At 35.3% G+C, this 19,163-nt stretch overlaps 1 protein-coding gene and 1 pseudogene across 2 annotated transcripts in view; both read right to left on the reverse strand.

Moving 5' to 3' along the window:
- Positions 1-7,177, reverse strand: part of LOC107564846 (myomesin-2-like) — a 29,810-nt pseudogene extending 22,633 nt beyond the window's left edge.
- A 507-nt stretch (positions 7,178-7,684) lies between these two features.
- Positions 7,685-19,163, reverse strand: part of LOC107563496 (lymphocyte antigen 75-like) — a 31,182-nt gene continuing 19,703 nt past the window's right edge. For both annotated transcript variants that reach the window (XM_016248398.1, XM_016248390.1), the window contains exons 25-36: positions 18,116-18,245; positions 17,807-18,027; positions 16,554-16,716; positions 16,300-16,458; positions 15,242-15,364; positions 14,631-14,819; positions 13,528-13,751; positions 13,247-13,430; positions 12,994-13,152; positions 12,473-12,595; positions 12,102-12,284; positions 7,685-8,856 (exon numbers count right to left, since the gene is read on the reverse strand). In XM_016248398.1, coding sequence (XP_016103884.1) covers positions 8,684-8,856; positions 12,102-12,284; positions 12,473-12,595; positions 12,994-13,152; positions 13,247-13,430; positions 13,528-13,751; positions 14,631-14,819; positions 15,242-15,364; positions 16,300-16,458; positions 16,554-16,716; positions 17,807-18,027; positions 18,116-18,245 — 2,031 coding nt within the window. In that variant the 3' untranslated portion in view covers positions 7,685-8,683. The remainder of the gene's footprint in view (positions 8,857-12,101; positions 12,285-12,472; positions 12,596-12,993; positions 13,153-13,246; positions 13,431-13,527; positions 13,752-14,630; positions 14,820-15,241; positions 15,365-16,299; positions 16,459-16,553; positions 16,717-17,806; positions 18,028-18,115; positions 18,246-19,163) is intronic.

Consider the following 19,163-nt stretch of genomic DNA (forward strand, 5'->3'; position numbering starts at 1 on the left):
TTGTTTTGTTTTGATCTCTCCGCTGCACTTCCGCGTGCGTCACTTCTGAGCGGTGCATGCGCAAAGCTGACCTCATACATCATTCGCCCAGAACTGCTTCCATTTACAACAGTGAGCTCAGGCTAGATTCAAGTGATTATTACGTTTTGAATATGGATATTTTTATTACAAAAACGCATCGATTCGCTACAGGAGGCCTTTGTTCACCATCCAGAGCCATGTGAGACACTTTTTTTTAATGCATCGGCGCTTTTTATTTAACTTCTTTTGGACTAAAGCAATGCAACACCCGCTGACTGCAATCATAGAGCCTGAAAGATCAAAGACCATTTTTAATATAACTCCGACTGGATTCGTCTGAAAGAAGAAAGTCATATACACCTAGGATGCCTCGGGGGTGAGTAAAACGCAGCCTAATTTTCATTTTTGGGTGAACTAACCCTTTAAAATGAGTGTTCTAACCAGAAATATAAAGAATTATCTTCAGTGCATTTCAAAAGATACTGTATATTATAGATTATATTGGCCATATGGGACATACTCACTAGATTTCAGATTAGTTCACCCAAAAATTTGAATTTTAACAAAATTAAAATTGTCATCGTTTCTTTCTTCCATGAAACACAAAAGGAAATTGTGATATTTTGAAGAATGATATTTTGAAGAATGTTGGCAACCAAACCATTTTGGTGACCATTGACTTCCATTGTTATGGCTGAAAAAACATCAACATGAGGATGTATAAATGATTTTAATTTTCGTTTTTGGGGTGTACTAACTAGCAACTGAATGAGCAATGTCATGAACAAAGATACTCACAATTAGCATTAGAGATTAAATTATATATCAAATCACTTTACAAAATAAAGGTGAAGTGTGTGATTTCATTGGTGACACAATCTGATAGCTCATATGCGGGGCTGGTTGGAATGTTCAAAGAAACAGTAATATTTTGAAAACAATACAGGGTCACAGTTTTTACACTTTTTGGCTAAATTATCTTACAATTGTCTGTGCATATTAAAATGGGAAAGAAGAAAATCTTATGGCTAGTTAACAGGGTGGAAACATGTTCCTCACACCTCTTTCAAGAACCATTTGGTATGAGTGGAGAGAGACTTTGCATCCAGAACTTGATCTCACACGACAGCAGTGTGTTGGTCTCAGACATGCTGTGCTGTCCTTGAAGGAGTGAGAATAGAGCACCGAAATGTGACCTTCAGTCCCTGAGGACTATTTAAAGAGCCACTCCTTTTCCTTTGCAATGCATAAGACATGATTGTCCTAAGCAATACACCAATTTTCGTATGTATTTGTGTTATTTAATTTCTCTCTGAGAGTAGTAAAATATGTAACAAGATTTTCTGAGAATGAATGAGTGTCACTGCGATGGCCTGTGATCTCTGAGAGGTGCTACTGTAATGGCGGCTTTGAGTCTTCACGCGCGTCAGGCGTTCCAGGATCAAATGACGCATGGCTAAGTTGAGCAGAACCAACAGCTGAGACTTCTTCAAGATGAACCTCACTGGGACTAAATTGGAAAGTGTAGCTCTCACAAGTACTTCGTTCACTTTCGCAGGCCATTACAGATGGAAAATGGTGAGTTGCACTCTTCCAAACAGTCTTTAAAAATCAACAAAAAGGACCATAAAAGTAGTCATGGTTTGTAAGCTACATTAATCCATGTGAATGAAATTTAAATATTTAGTCACTGACAATGTGGCCTTGAAACAGCTGTGGACACCATTCACACTCTTAAAAATATCTTGTTAAATTTATGGTACATTTATTTCAGGTATTTGCGGAGAGTCAACCTTGTCAGCTGTGATTGACAAAACACCATCACACCTGAAATAAATGCAATAAAATACCACTAAAATAATACAATACAAACTAAATAACATAAAATGCAACTCAAAAAACCCTTATGAAAATTGAGTTTCTTTTTAGTTTTAGTTCTTTTAAGGAAACTATTAGAGGCCTAACTGTAAACTGAGGGTGTATGCGGTCATACCTGCTAATAATCAGACTGTGAACCCCATACTTGTTCTCAATTTTGTACTTTCCAGGAGCGCTCAAGGGTTCAATGGCAACATTATTCCTATACCTGCCAATACAGAGAAATACAGTTCAGTTTTGCTTAATTTGAACCAAAATAGTGAGAAAGAAACATAGAACACACATTATTAATAAAGCATGAGCAGAATAAATACACGTGACAGTTCATTAGAGCATGGTTTTACAAACAATTTACAGCCAAATTTCTTCTCCTCAAGTCTGAAGATCCCATTGCTTTTTGTTAAGAATATTCAAATGATATTACAGATTATGTTGCTGAAGTTTAAGTCAATGCATTAAATCATTACCAAAAGCAGATTATATGAAGGGTTTGAATATAAAATTGAATCCAAACCATTTGACAATAGGGTTGGGTTTGCCGGACACAGTGCAGAACAGCTTGACGGGAGTCTTTTCCCACATGGTGTGAGATCTCAGACTGACCAGGAAGTTCGGTGCTTTGGGAACCTCAGCAGAATAATCCTTCCTCAAAGGCATCATTCCCTTCACCTGTTATAATACAGGAAAGACCGAGTAAAGAGTCCAAGTTAAACGCTCTGCTTTTGACTTTCATTGTTAAACGTTGTTAAAAATATCTTCTTTTGTGTTCCACAGAAGAAAGCGAGTCAACATGAGCGTGAGTAAATGATGACAGAATTTTCATTTTTGGGTGAACTATCCCTTTAAAGGTATTTTGGAGAGATGTTTAAGATAATGTTTACCTCCCTAGTAATCTCAATATTGTCTACTTGCTCCTTTGTGGCCACTTTCATCCTGTGCAGCTCGTGCTGCAGCTGAACCAAATCTCTTCCAAAGTGAGCCGCCATTCTCTGATACTCTTGCATGCCTTCAGGAGCCCTGAGCATACAAAAAATTTAAATGTACATGTCAAAATGCAAAGGATTAGTCTCAGGAGTACAGTAACACTATCATTTGTGTCATCTGTAAATATGGAAGTGGGCTTCAGGTTTTTTCTTACACTGTCTTTAATTAGCCTTCTGAACTGTAATAGATGCAGGAGCCAATAAAATCTCACCTCTCCCTGAAGGTTGGCACTGTGTAGGCTTGTTCTGCCATAGCCTTCGTGGCCTGGACCTGCTCCTTCTTCACTACCTGAGAGCTTGATTTCCTGCCATACAGATCAGAACAGCATTTGAGTCATGTTTCTATCGTGTGACGGCAGGTGTGAGCAGTCTGCTACATTTCACACGTGTGAAAGTCAGAATTTTACCTACAGAAGGATGAATTGCATTTATTGTAGTAGTATACAGTATATTTATTAAATAGTGTTAATTCTGTTTACATTTCTTAATTCTACAAATTAAATTCAGTTTTGTACCAAATTAACCCTTGTATAATATACAGATAATATAATATAAATGAAATTAAAAGCCACTTAAGTGTACTTAAAGCAAGTACACATTTATGATTTTTTAAAAAGTACACCTTGTAATAATGTCAAATTACAAGCTTAACTTTAAAGTACATTAATCTTTTTTGCTTTAATAGCACTCGATTATAATTTTAACTGTAGTGTGTCATTTGATATTACATTTGTGAATGTAAATATAAATTTACTAAATTGCAAATAAAATGTGTAATTAGAAATATATTTAAATACTAATTTCAATAGAAATGACATTAAAGTATAATTTAGTTTACCATGAATGCTTGTCGGTACATTTAGCAGTACACTTTAACCATATTTAAAAGACGCAATTAATTATGAAATTTCATATCAAGATGCCTTACCTATGGAAGGCTGTTTCTGCCACTGAATAAAAAATAAAAAAAGGTTATTGCGACTTTTTATCTCACAATTCTGACTTTTCACAGAATTGCGAGATATAAAGTCAGAATTGCGAGTTATAGAGTCAGAATTGTGAGATATAAACTCACAATTGCGAGTTATAAAGTCAGAATTGCGAGATATAAAGTCAGAATTGCGAGTTTGTGTTATAAAGTCAGAACTGCGTGATATAAACTCGCAATTGCAAGAAAAACGTCAGAATTGCGAGTTTATATCTCGCAGTTCTGACTTTATTTCTCAGAATTGCGACTTTATGTCTCGCAATTGCGAGTTTATATCACGCAATTATGAGAGAAAAAGTCAGAATTGTGAGTTTTGTATCACGCAATTATGAGAGAAAAAGTCAGAACTGCGAGTTTGTATCACGCAATTATGAGAAAAAAAGAAAAGATAAAAAGTCGCAATTACCTTTTTTATTTTTTATTCAGTGGCGGAAACGGGCTTCCATACTTACCCAAGTGGGTCCAAAAAATAAAATAAAAAATTCACTCCTAAGTTTAGCTTTTTGGATAAAAACGTCTGCTAAATCCATAAATGTAGATGCAGCATGTTTCAGTCAACAGCGCCAGCAAAGCTTTTAGAAAACCTGAAAATAAAATGACCAATGGCTTTGATTGTGTCTTCAACACTAAAGAAATTTTGAACGGTGAATAAATGGCCATGAATCATTTTTTTTAATACTTCTAAGTACTGTCTGGATCCGGATTCTCCTGTTTACTGCAAAATCTCTAACATTGATTTTTGAGGGCCAAGTTAATTAGAGCAACAGAATCAGTTCTGTAATGTATAGTAAGGTTTGGTAAAAGCGGATTTATTCATGCTTGTTAACCTAAACGCAACAGACCCAGCATTGAAGCAAATCTGACTCTTCACCCAAAATGTCAATACAAACCACTTTCTTTCTTGACAGCCGAAAAGCTTCCATGCGCCATGCTTCATATTTTCCTACTGTATGCAAAGCAATCTTTTCTCCTTCCTCACTACTGATGTATGACATAATGCGGAGTCTGTTTACAGCGCACACTAGCTTTGCTTACACATCTTAAAGTCTGAGTCTCCCATCAAGTCACTTAGTATTAGTGTAAGCGATCGCTGCTGTGCGTTTAGGGACAGATCTTCTGGCCCGCTGAAGCCTCTGAGCCAAACTCACGCCAAGGCTATCCATATGCTCGGCCATAACCACATCCCATACCTTGAGTGTTGGACAACATGTTTTGAGCTTTGATGTTGCGTTTGCTCCTGCCGATAAAGTGTAACGCCTCTCGCAGGCATGTCGGGAACACTCTGAAAAAGACCTTTTGACCACACCAATAATCATTGTGCAATCTAAATCACCTCTAAAATGGTTTATACGGGACAAAATATACAACTAAGAATGTTAGTTATGAATATGGCACATCTAGTGTTACTATTGGTTAGCATAATGTAATACACAAATACGTATAAAATGGTTTGATAGTTCAAATGACCTACATAATACAATAAATCAGCTTATAAACATACATACACTCCTAGATAAAGACCAAAACTGAATATTGCCTGCCCAAAAAAAATCAATATAACTACTGCTCTATGTTTTTAAGAGTACATTTTTACTTTTTTTTAAACTAGCACCAAAACTGCCTCTCCTCACATTCCAGCCCATCAGCAGCTCCATGAGCTCAAGTGCATCGCATTACAGGCAGAAAGTGAAAAGCTGACCTCACAATAACTGGCACAACTTATGGACACAAACATCTCAGTGCTACAAAAATCCGAGTGGGAGCAAAAGAATCTGAGCAAAATCCCTTAGATTTGACCTTTGACCCACACCTAATGTGACAGGCTGCTGTGACAATAAGGTCTCATGTAGAAACTAACAAACAAACAAAATTTGTGCAGTTCAGCATTAAACGAACTCTGAAAAGTACTTAAAAGTAGAACACAACCCATTAGAAAACTGATTTTTGGAACTAAAACATCAAAAGCCAAAAGTTAACACAACCTTTTTTAATTACCTAAAGTCCAGAATCACTTCAGCTCTAGGCACCAGAGTCTTTTAATGTTCAATAATATCTTATGACAATATTCAATTGAAATCGTATATGTGACCCTGGACCACAAAAGCAGTCTTAAGTCGCTGGGGTATATTTGTTGCGATAGCCAAAAAAATACACTGTATGGGTCAAAATTATAGATTTTTCTTTTATGCCAAAAATCCTTGGGATATTAAGTAAAGATCATGTTCCATGAAGATATTTTGTAAATTTCCTACTGTAAATACATTAAAACTGAATTTTTGATTAGTAATATGCATTGCTAAGAACTTAATTTGGACAACTTTAAAGGCGATTTTCTCAATATTTAGATTTTTTTGCACCCTCAGATTCCAGAATTTCAAAGAGTTGTAGCTCGGCCAAATATTGTCCTATCCTAACAAACCATACATCAATGGAAAGTTTATTTGTTCAGCTTTCAGATGATGTATAAATCTCAATTTCGAAAAATTGACCCTTATCACTGGTTTTGTGGTCCAGGGTCACATATGTGAAATGCACCCAATATGATCATTTGGGAAGCATACGTGTCCCAATACATATCTGTTAACAGATTAATAAAATAAAGCTGCACTTACCCCAAGAGAAAAGAAGAGCTTCAAGTGTTGGAAGAGCAGCCTGAGAGCAGTTGGAAAGCTCCTGCTGATGGAACAAAAATAATGCAGTCACTTAGGGAATGCCTTCACTCAGCCACCCCATGTAAGGACACTCTTAAGACTATATATAGCATTTACCTCAATTTTCAGACCATTTTACCGACTGAAAGAGGAAAAGACAACAGATTTAGTTTAACAGGGGGCAAATGTTCATTTATTTCTTTTTCATTTATTTCATGACTCTTGAGACATACAAATAGAGTAAAATAGGATTTTACCTGGAACCTCAACCTCAGAGGGACCAGCACTGGGAATTCGTAGCCTTGTATAAGTTCTCACTAACTTCCAAAAGAGAGAAACACATTTTCTACAACGATGACAACTTTGAGCTTCGGTGCTCTTTTTGCCCTCTGCACAATTTTGAAAGATGCCTCAGTTTGTAAATATTTTAAAAAGCCTTGGGTTGATGTTAAGACAAGTATTTTTTTCATTCAAGTAAAAGCGACTTCCAAAAGGATGCTGAAGTCGGCATCTTAGGAGCCCTTTTTAGGGGTTTAATCTACTCTCCCTCCCCTGACCTACAGTTGCCAACATCTATTTTTAACAGGAGATAAAACAGAGAGAGAGAGAGAGAGAGACTGTAATTGACACCCTGTAGTTACAGTACTGCTGTATGCCATTAACTAATCAATACTGTCTGTCAAGCCAGGCCCTGCAGATGTAGAGCAAGAACAGGAAAAATCAGGTGACAAAAATGTATATATATTTTTGAAAAATTCCATGGATAAATGAATTTCATAATTTAAAAAAAATGCATAAATGGGATATTTAATGTGTCAAATTTAATAAATTATTAAAATAAAATAAAATAAAATATGCACAGTATTAGCAACAGCACTAGGTATATTTCCACTTGGTAAGACTTTTATGTCAATAACAAAACAACACATGGATGTTTAGTATTGGAAAGGAATGGCTAACTAGCATTTTTTGGGGCATTAAATAATGCTTTTTGCCTGCCTGGATACCAAAAACATGTCTATTAATATTCATCAACATATAACAAGGACATATAGTATTAGAAGACATGCATTGTTTTATTGAGCATCTGCTGTTGTCAAAACAGAGGAAAGCTGATATGTAATCAAATCAAAGACAAGGAAAACAAAAGATTCTGAAAAAAAATTTTTTTTTTCAAAAGCAGCATTGTCTTTAGTGAACATTTTTGGGTTTGCAATATATTACCTTCAAATCCCAAAGCATCTTTGGTGTAGATTGAAAAAAATAAAAACAAACAATCAACAGCAACAAGAAAAAAATATAATAAAATATTTACAAAGCATGTACTAAATCCTTAACTAAAATGGTGTAATTTGTGCCTAGATTCAAACAGCTAATTAAAGTGCATCAGATCTCAGTAGTTTGAGCGAATTAAGCATATGAGTGCACAGATATCATCTCTGACTGTGCCCACTATCATTTTATCATTAACATCTTATACAGCACTCAGTGCACTGTGTTTACCATGTTACCGTAAGCTGTTGGATATTACTGTAATGAAGGCAAACAATGCCATAATGCCAGGAGAAGTACATGATACATAAACAGGAAAATAAAACACTGTGGAAAAGCACCATTTCGGCAACTTTGAAAGGAATGTTCTATAATAAATCTATTAAAATTTCAAAGAGCGGCATTCAGAAATCAAATTAGGAAAAAAAAAAAGAAAAGGAAAAAACCACCAAAATAAATTATTTAAAATGAAATAACACAGTTTTGGGATGCTTCACGCTTCACATACATTCTTAAAACCTTCCCAGCTCTATGCGTAGGTTAATATTCAGTGCTGCTCAAGAGGAGTGAAAAACCCTGATCCGATAACATAATATCAAGAGAAGCCAAAGTAACACAGTCAAATTTTTGTAGTACGGTAAGTACCTACAGTCCTCCCATTAAAATATACACAGACATTTAAGACATTTTAATTTAAACATTAAAAGCCTTCAAATAATATCACTCCTATTTAATTTTACACAAACGGTCAAGATGTCCGGGGTGAAAAACAATAAATACCCTTAGTTTGAACCACTGAAGCAGGTGTTTCTGTTGATGGCATAGAGGAGTGTTCAGAGTAAAAGGCACATTATGGCTACCGTTTCATTTGACTTCATTCAGCAGAGCTGTTATTCTGCATCATTGATCATACTCGCACTGTCTGCGTCATCAAAGTTGCGCTGGTAACGTACTGTCGAATGGAAGCGATGCTTGTTTTTCTGGTACAAGATGAAGGAGACAGTCACGACGATGCAGATGAAGACAATGATGAAGAAGACCAAAGCCACGGGGCTACCTGGATCTGCACATGCAATATGCAACATTTTATGCCATAATGTTACATTTGCAAAATCATACATCTTTTTGTTCATTTCCAATATTGTTTATTTATAAATTATATTAATAATAAAATATTACACACACACACACAAAATCTAAAATATTATATATTATAAATAATTATTTTATATACAGTGCTTAACAAATTTATTAGACCACCACCACCCAATATAAGGTTTGTGCCACAGCTGCCCTAAACTCGGTTCTGTCAGGACCACTATCGTCAAAATGATAGATACTTAGCATAAAGTTTGGTTTGGCGGTATGGTTCTGTTCTGGGCAAAAAACCTCCCTGCCCATCCATGCAGCCTGTCATGAATGAGCAGGGAGAGCAGCAATAATACCCCCCCCAGGGTTAACAGAACAGAACAAGGCAGATATCATTAATGTACTCAATGATATTTAAGTGTAACACTTTATTCAAGATAAAGGAGTCTGATTAGCAAGGAATATCAGAAAGCTAAGTCCTGACTGTGGCAAAAGGTGGAGCTGGGGATGGAGGAGGGTAATTTGCTCCGAAGCAAGCTGAAAAGCTGCTGAATACAGCTTATATAGGAATGCCGCGATAGGTGTCGTATTCCTATAGGTAGATGTGATCAGCTGAGAATCAGCTGATGCAAGCTTGACTCACGTGACCTGCCAGAACTAACGCTAAAGCTTAATTTAATAATCGGTTAATCGGTTATTACCAAAATCATTTTTAGGTTTCTGTAATGGTAATCCACCAGTATGTGTAAGCTCTTAGTCACAGTAGTGTTTCTAATGCTAAAATATAATTATTGTTGTTATCCATGAATTTTTTTATTTACTGTTTTACATGAAATGCAGAAAAATAGTAAAGCACTTTATTATTTTTTTAAATTCGGATTTCCGATAACAGTCAATAAATACAGTAATACATTTGTTAGTCACTGTATGTGCTTAAGAAATTTATTAGACCACCTGTCATAATAAAGAGAAAACAAATATTTTAGGAATCTGTCAAAAACTTGTTTAAAACTAAAATTCTATTGTCATTTATTAGGCAACTAACAAACAGAAACAACTAAATTGTGTTTATTCACACAGTAAAAAACAAAAAAATATTTTGTATGGCCTCTTTTAGGCTTGATAACAGCTTGTATTTTTGCTGGCTTTGATTTTATGTAGTCTACTTTTCCACAGTCTCTATTGTTATTGACTGTAATTGGGCATCTGAATAATAAATAAATAAATAAACAAACTACTATTTTTTTCTGCCTTTCTTGTAAAACAATAAATTTGAAAATTCATTAATAACAATAATTATATTTATAACAACAATAAACACTACTGTGACTAAGGGCCCTATCATACACCAGGCGCAATGCTGCGCCAGGCGTGACGCACATGTTTTTTGCTAGTTTCAGCCCAACGCAGTTATCATTTTCATGTCCTGCACCACGTTGTTTAAATAGCAAATGCATTTGCGCCCTCTGAAAATGAGGTGTTCAGGCTCAATGCTGGCGCATTGCTATTTTGAGGCAACTGAAATAGACTACACCTTTGACTAGGGATGTAACGATTCACTCAACTCACGATTCGATTTGATTCACGTTTTTGATTTCACGATTCGATTCACGATTTTTTTTTTTTACAAAATGAGATTTAAGACAAGTTATAAATTGAATGTGTCCTTTTATTATTGCTTGGACAAAATGCTGCACGTTTCTTTGTGAAATTGAAATATAACACTATAATAATATACTAATATAGCACTTGCATATTATTGCTCTTTTGTTGGTTTTGATTGCTTCTATTGTCCTCATTTGTTAGTTGCTTTGCATAAAAGCGTCTGCTAAATAACAAAATTTAAATATAATGTAAATGTAAATAACAAAACTAAATTAAAATTTTAAAACAAGCCCCAAATTAAATAAATAAGTAACACAAATAAAATAAATCTCTTCATATAAAGAAACTAAGACTTTGTCTGTGCTCTTTCCTTTTAAAATTAGAGGCAACCACTGCATTTTAATCATGATCCAAACAAAGATGCTGCATACATGCAACATGAGCAGTTTTTAATCTAAATTAGAATGTATAATTTCGAAATTTGAAGCAAAAACAGAATGGTCTGACTTCAGTTTTGTGAAACTATGCATAAAAATATCTGCATGAAACCGAAACAGCAGACGAGCTGAACGAGACGCAGATTCATTCTCTGCCAGCAGGTGGCGCTTAAAGCATTTCCTTGGTTTCGGCTGTAAACAAAGCAGCGCTGCACTTATGAACTTTAATATGCGTTATACAGATGCAAGATGAAAATAAAAAATACCATCTAAACTTTTCTAAAGACAGTAAGTTCCCCTCAGACATTCATATAAACTCCTACCCCTAATTGAATCGCGATTTGTTTAGCATCTCAACCGATTTGAATCGTCACATATTTGAATCGATTTTCAACCGGCTCGCGGTTAATCGTTACATCCCTACCTTTGACCAACAAAACCTGGTCTAAAGTCTGCCGCAATATATTTTTTTTCTTATTTAAAGAGCGCGTTAGTAATATGCGCCTATAGGAGGTTGCACAACGCGCGTACACTTTGCTTATTACACACACAGGGATGGACAGCAACACACAAATAATTTTAAAAATTAAAAATGTAAAGATTATTATTGTGTACATAAATATAAAAATGCCTACATGTCATAATGGATAGTCTTTGTATATATCAGAATTACGCGCACGAGCAGATACGTTCCCTCACTAGAGAAGCGCTCCGTTTTTCCGCTTGCAAATTCCATCATGTAAATAGTGAATCCGCCATGGCACAAGTGCAACTGGCTTTTAAAGGGAATGGGAGATGAGACTCTGATTGGTTTATGGCACATTACGCCCAAAACACACCCATTACTGATTAAGAGAATAGGGACAACCCTTAGACTAAGCGCAATTGCACCATGCACTTTAGACCTTGCGCTTAGATCGTTAAAATAGGGCCCTAAAGAGCTTACACATACTGGTGGATTAACCATTACAGAAACATAAAAAATTATTTTGGTATTCACCAATACTTTTAGTTTAGGGCAGCTGTGGCACAAACCTTACATTTGTTAAGCACTGTATGTATGTATATATATATATATATATATATATAGTATTATATTTTGTATTTATTTCATATTATTATCAATTAGATGTATTATAATTAAAGATGTTCAAGGTGAGAAATGTCGGGGACTCACGGGCAGGTGCTTTGCAGACAATTCGGCTGCGGCTATTCGAACAGCTCGTGTAAGTCCAGGTGCCGCTGCTGGACACCATGACTGCGCAGACCTGCGACGTCTCCTGTGATAACTCTGGCCTTGATTTTGCATCCCAGCTAGAGAAGTCCAGTTCGCTGCCGTCATGCCAACCTGTGGGCTTACCTTTTGCAGAGATTTACAAAGATTTACACAACTGAAATAAGTCCACAAAGTCTCTTCTCATTTGTAAACATTTCCATTTTTACTCTGTGTAATTTAAAGATCCATGTTGCCATACATTACACAACTCTTCAACTTCAACTGAAAAAAGGAAATAGTGTGATTGAAGGCAAATTCAATCATTATTTCACCTTTGGCGCTAACGTTGAGCGCCAGCCACACTCGGCTTGTGATGGAAGGGTTCTTATTCACGTAGTCAGAGACAAAATCATTCTCCTCTTTATTCTTGATGGTTAACAGCTTGGAGGATGAATCTGCCAGTTACACAGGAGAAATACAAGATGTTGTTAGACACTTTCAAGTTGTTTTTGGATGGTTTACACAGTTTTTAGTGATTATGTCGGGTTTGGATTTGAGAAACACAGTAACTATGTTAAATGCCACTAAATTTGCATCACTCACCATCTGATGCTTACCGCACAGAAAATGACAGACTAGTGGAGAAAGTAAGTTTTGTGCTAGTATTTGAGTGTTTTATCGAGTTGGTCTATTATCATGGTAATATGGATTTCAAATATGCCCTTAAATGGCATGTAAAGCAAAACAAATTGTGGTTGGTTGCATGTGTATTGTTTCTTCCTATCTAACCTGCAAATTGGATGTGATCCAAGGTGAAACTTGCAAGACAGCAATACAGGATATGTACACTCACCCAGATTCTGACACATGTTCTTGGCACTCTCCATGGTAAATACAGAGTAGTTGTACATGTTGAAAGCATAACAGTGATCTTTAAACAGGACCCACGAAAAGTGATCATCATTCTTGGGACAACTGCTGCTGGACTGAGAAGAGAGATGTGCACTAGTTTCTGAAAAAAAACAAAATCGAAGAGAACCAGTTTGAGCCTGATCTTTTCAGAACAACAGTTGTGTTTGTGTTGCGTCATTGCGTGCTTGTCTTACTCTCATTGATGTGGTTGTAACAGATGGCCCCTTCTTGGGCTACATGACAGTTGATGGCCGTCCAGGTGCCCTTGGAGTCCACAAACACACACTTTTCCTCAGAATCACGGCCGTCATTGATAAATCCATCTGGTGTGAATTTTACCGCACTCCCATCTGACCACTCAAATGGCCATCCGCTTACCTAGAGAAACATCCGGACAAATTACATAATGCAAAAGTTTGAGCTTACTGCTATTCATTGCTGTTAATTATTACTATTATCACACAAAATTGTGTACGTCTTGTTTGGAGAGGCCGATCCACAGTGAAAAGCCGTCTCTTTTGGCGATCAGTGCCATGTTGTCGTTAGTGGTTTTGTCAGGAATGCTGGCAAGATGGCCTCCGTTGCTGCCACACTCTTGCATTGCCTGATACCAGTCCATTCTCTTGGCCACCCGACGGTAACTTATGCCATCCGGAGTATTAACGTCAACCACACCCTTCATGAATTCATCTTTGGAGACTGTAAAAGATATTTTCGTAAGTTTATAAATAAAATTGACACTTTTGACAAATATTTATATAGACGTAAGGAACGTCCACTACCAGTTTTTTTTTTATTATTTAAAGAAATTAATACTTTTATTCAGCAAGAATGCATTAAATTGATGAAAAGTGACAATAAAGACATTTATAATGATTTTATAATGACATATATATGTATTTTTATTAAAAATACATATATGTATTTTTATTATTACTATAAAAATTAATCAAAGAATCCTGAATTTAAAAAAATATATATATTAAAAAAAGAAAACAGTTATCTTAAATTGTAATAATATTTCATATTTTTTTACTAATTCATTTTCTTTTAGCAGTTAAAGGTCACAAGGTATCTGTCTGGTTTGTTTGACAAGCACAGTTTTCTTTCCAACTGTATTTTTCTGAGCCAGGACATATTGAAGGGCTCATGCTTTTTTTAAAACAACTGTACATATAAAAAGTTTAAGCATAAATAAAAATTGTTTAGAAGCACATAACCTAAAAGATACAAAAATACAAATATGATTTATCTTATAAATAATCCTGGAGTGTGACAAATACATTTTATAATAAATCAATTATATAAAATATTTGCCTTTTTATTATTAGTAGTATTTTATTAGTACTTATTTTTATAAGTAGTTGTATTTTAATTCATATGAGGTCATAAGAACAACATGCATACTAATGATAAAAAATAGAAAATAAGTTTTAGTTGGATTACAGCTTGTCACACTTCTATCAAGGCATATCAATTACTAATTTTGCAGTTTAAGGCTAAATAAAAACATTTTTGTAAAAAATATATTTATATATAAAAAGAAAAACAAACTGAAACTCATCGGTGCTGCTTTACCATTTTCATTCTTGCACACCACGATACTCTGCTGTCTGAAGGTATTGAAAAAACGTTGATTTGTTATTATTTCCCACTCTCCATTTAAGTTGAGGCCAACCATAAAGGGCTCCGTGATGTTTGGTCTTTGACCGGATTTCCAGTTAGAGAACTGCACATTGCTGCCATCTAGCCACTTCAGCTGCTCATCTAAACCAAACACATCATACAGGGCAAAAATGAACTGCTAGTTGATACTTTCTTACTCAATCTTTCCACATAAAGGCTGAAATACACTACATGATTTTTGCCCAAATTTTTGCCAGTTTTCAACCTTAAAAAGCTGACGCTACTTATCGAAAGTCAAAGCCAATCTGCAGATTTTGGTCAGTCGGAGTTTACAGATTTCGCAGAAAATCGCGTAGTGTATGAGGGGCACATACACAGAGTCAGATTTTTCAGATCATAGATTTTTTTTCAGATTTAAAAGTCATGTAGTGTATTAGCTTCAACCTGGAAACATCCAAATTAATTGTCATTTGGTGTAAAATTGTGAATGTTTAGTCGCAGTTAATTGGCAGTTTAAGATTACATAACTCACAAGAGTGAACTTTGGGAAGTGATCATCTTACCTGTCTTGTTTTTGTTCATTCCCAGCCACACAAACATCACCAAGTTTTTGAATGGCTGCAACTGCTGTCTGATGAAATCATTCTCTTCCTCATCACGGATAGTCAGGATTTCTCCAAACCCAGCTAAAACACACAGACAAGATTACCATGAATGGCCATGTGCAGCTAAATTCATTTGTCAATTCACCTCTTAATGCTAAATCTTGTTCTGTACACACACAGTTCAGAAATTTACTGGAGGAAATTGCTGACTCTCAAAAAATGCAGGTAGTGACAACCACGTTTGCAGAAATTCTATGCAGTGTGTACAAAAACAAACTGAACAACTAGCTGTTAATGATGCATTTCAGAGTTGTGGTGCAAGAAATCACGGGGAAGGTGGTACGTCTTGACTCAATTTGTTGCCAGATCTTGCTAAAAACAAAAAACAGCAAATAAGAACAAGCCTATAATAAACTTAAATCCAAATAAGCTACATACCAAAGTATTATTACCTGCACTTTCCAACTCTATTATCTATATAAAGTAAATAGTTTATAAGCTGAGACCAAACAACAAACCAGTTTATAATTACTGGACATGGCAACCCTTAAAGAGCGCTCTGTGAAGTAGCTTTACAAACATCATCAAAACACAGTGGCTCTGTTGACGGTGGTTTAGTTAAAATCGATGAACATAACCAGTCTTTGGTCGCTGTAATATTACTTTGGTCAAAAATAGCAAATATCAAACATGCAAAACATTGCTATAGTTACCATGGTGTCAATTATCACAGTTTCAAGAGTGAGTTCTGTTCTGTACACATACAAAACGATCATTTTTTGGGATTCACTCCCGTATTTAAATGCGGTTGTCACTCCTGAAACTTTACAGTGTGGCCACTGTGAAATTCAGATATGACTTCTGGTAATGCTCCTTTAGAAATCATTAAACACAGGCTTTTATACAGCATCTTCGACCATAGAATTGAAACTTTGAAAACACAGCAGTAAAAGAAACATGTTGTGCAGAATAATTTGTCCAGTATTTTAAAGGTCCCAGATATGATGCATCCATACCAAGTGACTTGCAGATCGGCTGCTCATTGATTTCATCGTTGCCCCACCTGGAGGCCCTCAGCAGTAACGTGTAGCAGTTCTTTTTAAAGCGGATCCAGTTCTGTCCATTGCTTTTGTGAGGACATTTGAACGAATCTACTTCAGGTGTGACGGTCTTATCTATTATGAAAAAAAAATAATTTTTAAGCAAAACATATGAAAGTAAATAATGAAAAGCACAGGTAGCAGTTAGCATTTATGAACTGAATCCCTACTGTGTGGGATGTGGCAGATTGCTCCTGAAAGCTCTTCATCACACTCGGTTGCCTTCCAGAAACCATCAGTGTCCAGATACACACAGGCCCCTTTGGTGGCTTCAGAGGTCCAGCGGCTGAACTCAGCGTGGCTGTGGTCTGTCCAGTGGAAGTGCTCCCCTTCCTTGATTACAATAATAATAATGATCATGGATGGTAATGACATTGAACTGTTCTAGTATGTAATACACTAACATTTGTAAGTTTGGGGTTCAGAAAGATTTTTTTAAAATTATTATTAATACTTGTATTCAGCAAGAATGCATTAAATTGATAAAAAGTGACATGTATATAATGTTACAAAAGACTGTTTCAAATTAATTCTGTTCTTTTAAACTTTCTATTTATCTTGGAAAAATTTATTATGGTTTTCAACATTGATAATAATATTAATTGTTACTTCAGCATCAAACCAGCATACTATGATGATTTCTGAAGAATCATGTGACACTGAAGACTGGAGTAATGATGCTGGAAATTCAGCTTTGCTATCAGAGGAATAAATTAAATTTTAATATATATATATATATATATATATATATATATATCCAAATAGAAAAGTTATTTTAAATGCTGTTCTATTGAACTTTCTATTCATTAAAGAATCCTGAAAAATTACATAATTTTTTTCTGTTTTATATAATAAAATGGAAAAGTTATTTTAAATTATAATAATATTTCAGAATATTACTGATTTTATTGTTTGATTGATCAAATTAAAGCAGTCTTACCAGAAATTTAATATTTTTCAAAAAATTTGAATGGCAGAATAAGTGTAACATTCTATTTCCTTAATTTTTTATAAATTTTTCTTTATTTTTTACTAATCCATTTTCATTTTGCAGTTCACTTAGAGATCACATGATATTTGTCTGGTTTGCTTGCCAAACACTGTTTTTCTTTCCCTACAGTATTTTCCTGGGCAAGGACACATTAAAGGGCTTGCCGTTTCTTAAATTACTGTACATTTTAAATGTGGACTGGAGTAATGGTTGCTGAAAATTCAGCTTTGATATCACATGAATAAATTACATTGTACAATATATTCAGACAGAAAACAATTATTTTAAATTGTAATAATATTTGACAATATTACTGTTTAAAAAATGGTAAGCATAAGAGACTTCTTTCAAAAACATGTTACAGACCCCCAACTTTTAAACAGTAGTGCATGTCAGTGATTAGAAAGCATAGAGCATGTGATCTTCACTCACGTCTTCACTGAAGAGTCCAATCCAGAGGGGTTGTCGTCTTCGAGAAACTTCAACTGTGAGCACTGCTTGCACATATGCATCAGGTATGCTGGCTAAGTCCATATTGTAGCTCTGGCATAACTGAAGAGCCTCTATCCATGTTAAATTGTCTTGCTGTACCACCTTAAATGTATGACTATGAACCGTGAAATTATCCTTATGATCAGGTCCCTCTGGTTTATCTGGGGAATTTGTCAGTTGGGTGTTAATCCACAGAACACTGCTTCATACAACATACAGATGATTGAGACGATCGCTGGCGGCTCGTACCTGCATAATGCTGGCAGATGCTGACATTCTGACGGTCAGAGCAGGAGGTGAAGTCCCAGGTGCCCATCAAGTCAGAATGATCATTATTATACATGTAGGCACAGATCTCCATGGTGTCCCGTTCAAACGACTGCCGTGCAAAAAGAGAACCCCTCAGATTAACGGTATTATGATTACTCTATGGCCAGAGAATTTTTAATCACTTATGAAATTAAAAGTAAAGCCAACTGAACCCAAGTTATGGTGCATGGGAGATGATATAAAAACGGCTTGATGATATAAAAAAATGCTTCCCACAATTTTTTATTTTGCATTCGAGTGACTTGAGGCTTAGTTCACCTAAAAATGAAAACTTGCACGATACATATGACTTTCATTCTATCATCAAGAAAACAAGATGTTTTCAGGAATGATAATGATGCTCTTTTCCATACAATGAAAATGAATGAGGACAGAGGCTGTCAAGCTCCAAAAATGCATTTGTATGTTTGTTGTCAAGTTATTGCATGAATTCAGAAAAACATTACGAGTCGGATGGATCTTATGGTGCTTTAACTGTTTACACCACCATTCAAAAGTCTGGAGTTAGTAAGATCTTTTAATGTTTTTCATATAAGGCATTTATTTGATTAAAAACTACAGTAAAAACAGTAATATCGTGAAATATTATTACAGTTTTCTATTGTAATATATTTCAAATTAATGACGAAGAGCCTGTTAGCTCAAACGTTACCTTGTGTGAAGTACATTATTAAAGGGTTAGTTCACCAAAAATGAAAATTCTGTCATTAATTACTCACCCTTGTGTTGTTCGAAACCTGTAAGACCTTCGTTCATCTTCGGAACACAATTTAAGATATTTTTGATGAAATCTGAGGGCTCTCTGACCCTCCCATAGACAGCAAGGTAACTACCACGTTCATGGTCCAGAAAAGTACCAAGATGATCGACAAAGTAGTCCGTGTGTAAGCTATGAGAATACATTTTTGCGCAAAGAAAAGAAAAATAACGACGAAAATGTGGAATTAAGTCGTTATTTTTGTTTTCT

This window comes from Sinocyclocheilus grahami, unplaced genomic scaffold, assembly GCF_001515645.1.
Source record: "Sinocyclocheilus grahami isolate Dianchi unplaced genomic scaffold, SAMN03320097.WGS_v1.1 scaffold25.1, whole genome shotgun sequence".
Taxonomy (NCBI): domain Eukaryota; kingdom Metazoa; phylum Chordata; class Actinopteri; order Cypriniformes; family Cyprinidae; genus Sinocyclocheilus; species Sinocyclocheilus grahami.